Source organism: Paramormyrops kingsleyae, chromosome 10 (genome assembly GCF_048594095.1).
Source record: "Paramormyrops kingsleyae isolate MSU_618 chromosome 10, PKINGS_0.4, whole genome shotgun sequence".
Taxonomy (NCBI): domain Eukaryota; kingdom Metazoa; phylum Chordata; class Actinopteri; order Osteoglossiformes; family Mormyridae; genus Paramormyrops; species Paramormyrops kingsleyae.
The window spans coordinates 8,701,723-8,711,429 of NC_132806.1; the positions used below are offsets into that span (position 1 = coordinate 8,701,723).

A 9,707-nucleotide genomic window follows, 5' to 3' on the forward strand; every position below is an offset into this window, starting at 1 on the left:
GCGTGACAAACATAATAACTGCATATCCAGTACAGCAGTGCTTCCCAATCCGCTCCTCGGGGACCCCCAGACAGACCACCAGACAGACCCCCACACAGACCACCAGACAGACCCCCACACAGACCACCAGACGGACCCCATTTTTGCTCCCTCTCAGCTTCCACTTTGCAAAAACATGGACGGTTTGTAAGGGAAAAAAAATGTGGAGCGTCCAGGGTTCTTCGAGGACCGGAGTACGAAACACTGCAGCAGAGGGCCATGGTGAGCCGGGCCCTGAAAGCAGAGGGCCATGGTGAGCCGGGCCCTGAAAGCAGAGGGCCATGGTGAGCTGGGCCCTGAAAGCAGAGGGCCATGGTGAGCCGGGCCCTGAAAGCAGAGGGCCATGGTGAGCTGGGCCCTGAATGCAGAGGGCCATGGTGAGCCGGGCCCTGAAAGCAGAGGGCTTTCGGGGCCCCCTCAAGGGGGGCCGATTATACGCAAACCAAGGGCAATTGAGGAGCACATTTCCAAAATGTGCCACATTTTCTTTGATTGTTTTTGAAATGAGATCACCAATGACCTTTAGCCATGGTTCCTCATCATATGTCACAATATTTGGAATTAAAACTGTAATCAGGTGAAGTATGTAATCCTTTTAACAACTTGTCTTAAATTTTCATCAAATCAAGTCCAAAGAAATTTTCTGGAAAACATGTCATGTCGACTTAGTTTTGAAAACTTGCTCTTCAGTTTAGAGAAACAAATTCACTTAAGTGTTCCTCAGAGGAAACAGAGGGAGAACATGCAAACTCACACAGAGATATGATCCAGAATCTAAGGCACCATCCTGAAAGTGTATATTATCATGTTGAAAAATTCACTAATAATGGCCTAATTTGTCTAAAGTCTATGATTTGATTCACTCCCAGTGGTTGACATACAGAGTATCAATTGGTTAATGTGATCCTTTTCTGGGAAACTGTGCAGCAGCCTAAACTCAACAACCAATAACATTAAATCAGTTAGCTTGAGGTACAATATCCACACTTCAGACTCACTCAGAGAGAATTCACCAGTGTTCTGTTACTGTACTTCTTTTTGTTTAATGTCGCTCTGAATAGGGCAACTGGAACCTTATGACGTCCTCTCCCTAAATCCAGACACATTTCCGCGTTTCTGCTCCCTCCATGACGGGAGGATTGTGGATGGAGGTCAGTGTCACTTTCAGGAACTGGAAAGCTCTGGGTGTCTGTGACTAAGCTTGTCCCAGTGTCAGCCCACAGAACCATGAGAAACAGGCTGCAGGGCCTCTCTTGGTAAGTTATGTTATACTTCTCAGATTCTAACATCCTGATATGCTGAAGAAAAAGGTGTACAGTGTGTTCAAAACTGGTTTGGCTGCTGATCCGTATCAACATGGAGGTGTTTAGAAAAATCAAATCAGAGACAACATTTCTATAACTGTGGTTAATTTGTGTAACAGGGCTTGCCCTTTGTATCTGTTAGTGATAAAAGAGAATAAGTCAATCTTACAGAAGCTGAAAAACCTCAGGTCGCCCAGCCCTTAACATGGAGAGAATGAAGTCGTCCATCTCCCGAATGGCTGACCCGCCCTTGTGTTCTGATTTACACAATCTTGTGCACATAATCACACACCGTTTCATACCCCAGTGAATGCTCCTCCCACATTTCTGTGTAAAAGAGGGAGGCTAACTATGCAGAGAGAGAGAGAGAGAGAGAGAGAGGGGGGGGGGGGGGGCGCCAAGATTCTGTCACAGATTCGAGACTCTAACACACCACTGAGGACTACTGGAGGCCACGTTAACCACTATGGCACCTGCTATGGAATGATCCAGAAAGATCTAGCCAGCAAAACCTAATTCCCACCAAGAGATCCCGAGAGAGGTGAGGTGAGGTGGTGACAAAAGAACCCTGGATGTTTTCACTCTGAATGAGACGGAGGGGATTTAAAAGACCTCCTGCTAAGAATGCTGGGGTTAGAGAGCCGGCTGAGGTCCTTCTCCCATCCAAACTCTGCCTCAGTATGTGGCGAGTCAGCCACAGCGCCATGACCAGGGTGGCCTCAAGACATCGACGCTCCATGCAGACGTTCTCCTTCACTCTCTGGATCCTAAATGCTTTGATTCTCAGTCATGGGAGTGACTTCCGACCAGATGAACGCAAAGGTTTGCAGCTTCTAGAGGTAAGAACCCCCAGCAGCAAACAGCTGTCACTCCCCACGACAGGCTTGTCATTAGAGGGGATGCCTGTGCTTGGGCGACTCTCAGGCTGGGTTACAACAAGTTCCGCTGCTTAATTATTAATCTCATTCCTTTTGAGGTTCATTAGCCTGAAAGTTTGTATCACATCTAACCTCCTGGGCTTGAGTTAGGTTTCATGATGCGTGAATACCGGGAATTTTACAGGGATATGTGGGTGTGTACATGTATATTCATGTCAGTGTTTATTTTTTTATTTTTTGGAAAGGAGGGTGTAACTTGCTTAAAGAATAAAGTGAACATGTGGATCATAGCGAGAACCTCATCATGATGGGAGCTCCAAGCTCCTGTATGATTACAGGAAGCCCCTAGTCTCTTAGCAAGCTGTCCTCCTCCAGTCCATCTCGTCAGGTTCCTTCTTGAAACTTTATCCCGACTTTACCCCCTTCCCATTCACCCAGCTTTTTCTTCACTTGCCAGCAGAACCTTCATACCTGACCCTCATCCGACCTCTTATTTCTGCAACCTCGTGTGGTTCGAGGTTACCTAAGGGGGCATGGAATTCTGGGGCTTCATCGGCAGGCAGGCTCATCCAGTGCGCTGCATAGATGCTGATATCCTTCGGGCAGGAGAAATCATGTTTTTGAGCGGGACAGCTGAGGAATTAACGTAATAACCTTGTGGTTTTGGGAGGAGAAGGCAGTTGAGTTTAGTCTCAATGAGATGAGGAGTAAGGCTGCCATGCATTGGATAGTGATAGATCATATAACAGAGCAGCCAATGGCTGTCCAGGGCCCCCACCCAGCCGCCCATCTCCCATTGCATCAGCAGCTTGGCCTGTCACATCCTGCTCAGTTAATGCGGATTATGTCCAAACAGGCTACCATCTGCCTGTCTGAACTCAGATACCACAACGCAGGACTACAAGCAAGTGGCGTCGGCCACAAGCTCCCACTTTAGATTGTCTGGGATTGATAAGCAGATCCTCCTGGCACCGATGGGGGGCTGTACGTGTCACAGCCCACCCTCAAACCAAAACACAAACTTCACTAACCTGCTGCAGATAACTCACAGCGCATACAGTAACAGGACACACCTCTTTCTGACAGCTGGCACGGAATTTGCCTGCAACTTCGTCCCACTTGCGAACATCATAGTGATTCCCTGGCTGAACACAGACTGATGCACCTGTGTTTTATTTTGTGAGGTGTTTCTGGCACTGGGTACAGGAAGTAGGAGGTGGTTACCCATACTGCTATAGGAGGGCAGACCGCAGACTGGTGAAGTAGGAGGTGGTTACCCATACTGCTATAGGAGGGCAGACCGCAGACTGGTGAAGTAGGAGGTGGTTACCCATACTGCTATAGGACGGCAGACCGCAGACTGGTGAAGTAGGAGGTGGTTACCCATACTGCTATAGGAGGGCAGACCGCAGACTGGTGAAGTAGGAGGTGGTTACCCATACTGCTATAGGAGGGCAGACCGCAGACTGGTGAAGTAGGAGGTGGTTACCCATACTGCTATAGGAGGGCAGACCGCAGACTGGTGAAGTAGGAGGTGGTTACCCATACTGCTATAGGAGGGCAGACCGCAGACTGGTGAAGTAGGAGGTGGTTACCCATACTGCTATAGGAGGGCAGACCGCAGACTGGTGAAGTAGGAGGTGGTTACCCATACTGCTATAGGAGGGCAGACCGCAGACTGGTGAAGTAGGAGGTGGTTACCCATACTGCTATAGGAGGGCAGACCGCAGACTGGTGAAGTAGGAGGTGGTTACCCATACTCCTATAGGAGGGCAGACCGCAGACTGGTGAAGTAGGAGGTGGTTACCCATACTGCTATAGGAGGGCAGACCGCAGACTGGTGAAGTAGGAGGTGGTTACCCATACTGCTATAGGACGGCAGACCGCAGACTGGTGAAGTAGGCTGGGTGGGAGGTGGGCTACAGTCAGATTGATTAATACTGACGTAACCACATGGCATGTGTAGAGTCCACTGTTGAGAAATGATGGTATCCTCAGAGTAAGGATAAGGAGTTCAGCTTCCTGAGAGATCTGGCAGATCTGCACTTTTAGAAAACGGCGTCATATTTCAAGAGCAGTTTTCAGATATTGGTTCAAGCTTCTCCTTTTATATTTTACCCTTATTTTTTTCCTTATTGTGTGAAGAGCTCTTGTTTTTAATGATGCTTTTACCAGATATTCCTGATGCAACCGAATGAAATCCCCTTTTTCAGAGAATCAGGACCACTGGTTACATTTTACACAGTATATTAACTGGATCACAAATGCATGCATCCACTTACAATAGGGGGTATCCATCCGATACAGGGTGACAAGCAGCACAGGACATAAGGCGGGGGGGGGGGGGGGGCACCCTGGACAGGGTGGCAGTCTATCAAAGAACACATACTCACACATCATTCAGGCCCCGAGTTAAGAGCACCCAACTTACTTACAACTCATACTTACGCGAAGACTGTCATAAAGCCTGTTATATTAAAAATTTGGGTTAAACACTATGGTTTGTAATAATGAATGCATGCAGTATTTTGTAACGCTCCTGAAAACATTGCATGGCTTCATCGGTTTGTTGGCTCAAAGTACAGTACAGTACCATGTTTACGTTTACTTTTACTGTATAATAGTAGTAATAATAATATATCTGGGCTTAAATAATAATAATAATTATTATTATTATTATGTACTGCATGTATTTTTCCGACTTACAAACAAAATTCGACTTAAAGACAGACTTCAGGAACGAATCTCTCTCATAACCTGGGCACTGCCTGTACCACGGTTTTGGGCTTGGAATCTGGGAATATAGGGAGAACATGCCGCTCCACTCAAAGTAAGCAGGAATCGAACCCAGAACTCTGTGAAGCTTTGAAGGTTTTGTGCTGCCCACTGATTCAATTCTACGGCAAAACCCCCAGATAGACACCCAGACAGAGCCGCCCCATAAATCAGTGCATCCAAGCTTACTGGTAGATCTTCCACCTCCCACCAGACCCAGGGCAGCAGCAGGCAAAGGTGGCTGGAGGGGGTGTCAACCGTGGACGAGCTGCTGGAGCTGCTGTACCCTGAATACGCGCTGGCGCAGCGCTGCCTCAAGAGGATGGTGCAGGACACGCCCACTCTCCCACTGTCCAATGAGGAGACTGGCAGGTTTCCCCGAGAGGCATCCGAGCCTCATGCTGAAGAAGCCATCAAGGGTAAGGGGGCAACAGAGGAATTACACATCACAACTAGATGTGCACTTACACAGACAATCAGTGCTTCACTGCCTGAATGTTCTCCAGGGGCCCTTCCAAAGCATTTTTAATGTGTCTTTAGAGGCAAGGCCAGAAGCCAATAACCTCTTAATTCAAGCCGGCTGCTCGTTCATCGCAGTTTTCACATAGGTGCTCCTCCTCAGGCAAGCAGAGCAGACAAAATGACATTTGATGAATTAAACAAATAGCATAAATGAATAAATCAGACAACTTTCAACATGGAAGGACGGCATCCTGGGGTGTGTCGGTTGTGACCATGGGTGGCCTTGTGAGCTGTTTGTTTAGCTAATATCTGGGGGGGGGGGGGGGCTAGATAAGGTGATAAGGTACAGTCCTCATATGGCCAGCAGACCCCGGAGCAGAAATACGGCAGTAGAGATAAAATATCGTCCTGCATGACCATTGGTCACCCACTCCCACACTCTCTGGTTGCCAAGTATCTTTTCAATGAATGACTGCAGAATGTCTTTTTTAATCAAGGGAAGGGGTCCAAAACATGTAAAGAAATTATTATGGCCGTTCATATATATATATATATATATATATATCAACATATACATACATACATATATATATATGTATAAAATATATAAATAGATATATATATATATTAATATGCGTGTATATGTACATATAAAAATATGTGTACATGTATTTCCAATTGCAGTAGCAGATATCTCCTCTTTTCATTAACAACTACATTACGTTAAAATTACTATTTTGCATTGTTCAGCTGCTCTTTGAATCACACCATGAGTGGAAAACTCATACTAGAAAACAACAAACTAAGCAGTGATTATTCCCATCGTGTAATAATTACAGTAAAAATTTTTTTTTATTATGTTTTTAACCCAATTTAATATGTTGGCTGGAGCAAATTAAGTGCTTTCGGCAAAAGGTACAAGAACTGACCCTCGCTGGGTGGTGGAGAATGCTGTCCGCTGTCTCTACCCGTCACTCTGCTCTTGGTTGCCAGTGATCGTCAAGGAGATGCAGCTCACTGCCTGCCAGCCGCGTGAGGTGTGCGTGGAGGTGGCAAAGGAGTATGTGGAGAGCACCAGTCACTTCTTCGTGCCACGCTGTGTCTCCGTACATCGCTGCGGGGGCTGTTGTTACAACGAGGGCCAGGAGTGCACCAACACCAGCTACACCCTGGTGCAGAAGACAGTAAGAATTTGTAACTAGCCTGTTTCCTGGCCCAACTGTAGGAGCGGGAACATGTGTAATGGTGCCCCCCCCCCCCCCCCCCACTGTCACTCAGGTGGTGGAGTTGGTCCCGGTGCAGAACGGCAAATCAATCATCAAAACAACATTCGTCAACCACACCTCCTGCGAGTGTCAGCCAAAGAGCCCCCTACACGTCATCAGCAGAAGGGCCACAGCCAACAGCCTGCTCTCCCGGTGAGTAAGGCGCTGTTTGCAGGAACGGGTAGATCAAGTACCATTTATGTTAACCTTGGAGCTGCCAGGTTGTGTGCAGGGCCGGTGGGGGCAATGAAACAAAAAAATCATGGTAACACTTAAAGCTGTCATTTATCGTGCCCTACTGACCTTCAAGATTCATAAAGCATTATACCGTCTTCTACTGACAGTCACAAGGCATTATAGTGGTGGTTATAATACTTCATAGGCACCAATGAAGCTCTGATCTATAATGCACTATAGATACCTTCATAATGCATTAAGGATAAGCATTAAGGATGCTGTGTACTGCATTATGAAAGTATCAATAGTGCATTATAGATCAGAGTTTCATAAAGCATTCATAATGTAGAATAAACATGACTTTAATGGCTAATAATGCCTTTCTATAAATATTTTTAGCCATGTTTATAGTGCTTTATGAAGGCATTATCATTTATTTTCAATATCTTCACAGATTCTTATAGACACGGCATCCATAGAAAGTGTTACAAAAATCATTTCTCAAAGTGTCGTTATTAGTTTCCCATCCATCACAGATCATTTGTATTAATCTAAAATGGGGGGTGGGGGTGCCATAGTTTCTTAACCTAATCACTAGTTGAATGTCGAGGTCCTTACAACTTTCCCCCATAGTCCACAATAATAAATGAAGAACCAAGATGGAAGGAAATGTTGCCTGTACCACATCTCAGCCTGCACGCATTCTCTCCCATGTCCAGATGTTCCCCTCCAGATGTTCCCTGCACTCTTGGGCTGGTGTGGAACCCCACCGAGTGCAAATGCATGCCCTTGAGTCCCCTCTCTGCCAGGGACATAGGTAAGCCAGATCTTAATATACATGCCATGTCACAAAACTGTTTGAAGGTATGAACCCTGTAAAATTTCATGCTAAATGCTTTTGCAATCAACAGCTTTTGAAATTACAATTGCAACCTACAACACACAATTGCACTTATCATATAATTATAATTACTACATGTAATTATTGCAATAATTAAGTCTTCTGTACCCCAAGCACCCCTGGACACAGCTCTGCTGGCCCTCTGTGGCCCAAACCGGACTCTGAACAGACAATGCGAGTGCGAGTGCCGGAACGGGTTGACGCAGGCCAGCTGCGGACCGCGTCGCATGCTCAACGAGGAATCCTGCAAATGTGTCTGCAGGGCACCTGCCCCGACTGAGCCATGTCCCCCAAACCAGCACTGGAACCGGGAGACGTGCAGCTGCGTTTGTCAGGCTAACTGCACCCTAGGCTACTCACCCGTCCCAGAAGAGTGCCACTGCCAGTGCAGGAACAGCCCACGCATCTGCCGCTTGAAGGGAATGACCTTCAGACCAGAAAACTGCAGGTCAGTGCCAAGCCGCAGCCACGTTGATCCTTAACCCACGTAAACCTCAACCTGAGGCCGATCCTCGGGGAATAAAGCAATTTCCTTAGCATGCGTTCCAAGACATCCTGCAAGAGAACCTAACCCAAAAAAAGTAAACAAGCTTATGCAAAATCGATTCTAAACCGCTGTTCTGTGGAACTCAGCATTACTTTATGCCAGTAAATGTGTTCTATGACTAACCAAATTCCTTCCTTTACTCTGTCAGCTGCCAACAAGGGCAAAAAACAACAACGTCATACCGTGATGATGGAAAGCAGAAGTTCAGCATGTCTTCCCTGGGCAAACATAAACTCACTGGACCAGTGTAATGGAGTTAAAAAATCTAAAAAAATGCAACACAAACACACAAGATAACCAGCACCTGCCTTCAAAGCGGGCGTGCTACCTTTGGAAAACACATCCAGACAGTATTAGAAAGGGGGCGGGCTTAATGACTGCTACTGTCATGTTTAATATGGTACAAATGAATAATGACAGATTTGCCAGTGTTTCATTTACTTAAAGTACTCTATCATTTTAACTTTTAGTCAAACAGCAATGCGACTATTCCATGAAATTCTTTTACATGGATATTTGTATGTTTTTTACTACTTGAAGACTGAAAGATATTGTAAAAAAAAAACTTTAACTTGTACCTAATAACAGTATGTTTTAGTTTTAATGGTAAATGTTGAAATTAATATTTATTTATGTTTCTATGACTAATTTTCTACCCAGTACATAAACACGTGACTGCACAAATCTAAGGTCAATAAAAACAGAAAAGAAAATAGAACAAAGGATTGTGGATATTAAACTATACCACTCGGTACTAAAACGGTTTGTTGATGCAATGTTGACATTATATTACAGAGAAAACATTACACAAAAAAAAATTCACATTGCGCACACACAAGATTTGACACAACTAACTTGGACGTGGCAGGTTTAGTATTAACGTCTTGAATAGTTTCTACATTATGTATATTGGAAGTTTTGTTTCAGATTTTTGCTGCATTAGTATATTTACGTACCATAGATATCACAAACAAATTCTGTGTTCTTGGGGTCACAGGGAGTTCAACGGCTATTGCTGGATACACAGGGCAGAAGGCAGGGGATACTGACCAGGGGTAGGACTCAAACCCACAACCAAGGGGCAAGACTGCAGTGTTGCCCCATCTGCCCCAGGGCTCACGACACATTACTCCCAGGTTCATAATCAAATTTATCTGCCACTTGTGCCACAGTAACCCTTCTGTTGGTTTGTAAAAGATGGGATAACCTTCGTTCACATCCGGCATTGTCCTGGCTGCGCATCATCCTGTCGACTTTGTGGATTTTCCCTCCTCAGACCTCTCAGTAGGCTCTCACCACGGCTGACAGTGAGCCCAACTGTCTCTCAGGTGCCCAGACACAATCATCTGACCATAATGA

At 45.7% G+C, this 9,707-nt stretch overlaps 1 protein-coding gene and 1 long non-coding RNA gene across 3 annotated transcripts; one reads left to right on the forward strand and one right to left on the reverse strand.

Moving 5' to 3' along the window:
• The first annotated feature begins 1,758 nt into the window (after positions 1-1,758).
• On the forward strand, positions 1,759-8,633 carry LOC111855173 (vascular endothelial growth factor C-like). 2 transcript variants are annotated; one of them, XM_023833933.2, is made up of 7 exons: positions 1,759-2,182; positions 5,211-5,415; positions 6,452-6,642; positions 6,737-6,876; positions 7,620-7,717; positions 7,916-8,249; positions 8,497-8,633. In XM_023833933.2, exons 1-7 carry the CDS (start codon positions 1,931-1,933, stop codon positions 8,597-8,599), a joined length of 1,323 nt encoding a protein of 440 aa, XP_023689701.1. In that variant the 5' UTR covers positions 1,759-1,930; the 3' UTR covers positions 8,600-8,633. The 2 variants fall into 2 exon arrangements, with proteins under 2 accessions (XP_023689701.1, XP_023689702.1); XM_023833934.2 differs by lacking the exon at positions 8,497-8,633 and having other exon boundaries at positions 8,064-8,168.
• Positions 5,264-8,288, reverse strand: LOC111855174 (uncharacterized). Its single transcript, XR_002840823.2, has 4 exons — positions 8,162-8,288; positions 7,583-7,702; positions 6,388-6,627; positions 5,264-5,397 (listed from the first exon to the last, which is right to left on the reverse strand). It is a non-coding gene; the product is annotated as an uncharacterized lncRNA (long non-coding RNA).
• Positions 8,634-9,707: the final 1,074 nt, after the last annotated feature.

What these genes read in the sequence shown, in the direction of transcription:
- LOC111855173 (XM_023833933.2), top strand. Translation starts at nt 1,931, where the DNA reads ATGAGACGGAGGGGATTTAAAAGACCTCCTGCTAAGAATGCTGGGGTT. An exon ending in TGCTGAAGAAGCCATCAAGG is followed by an intron (nt 5,416 to 6,451) that starts GTAAGGGGGCAA and finishes CTTGGTTGCCAG; the next exon opens with TGATCGTCAAGGAGATGCAG. An exon ending in CCTCTCTGCCAGGGACATAG is followed by an intron (nt 7,718 to 7,915) that starts GTAAGCCAGATC and finishes CTGTACCCCAAG; the next exon opens with CACCCCTGGACACAGCTCTG.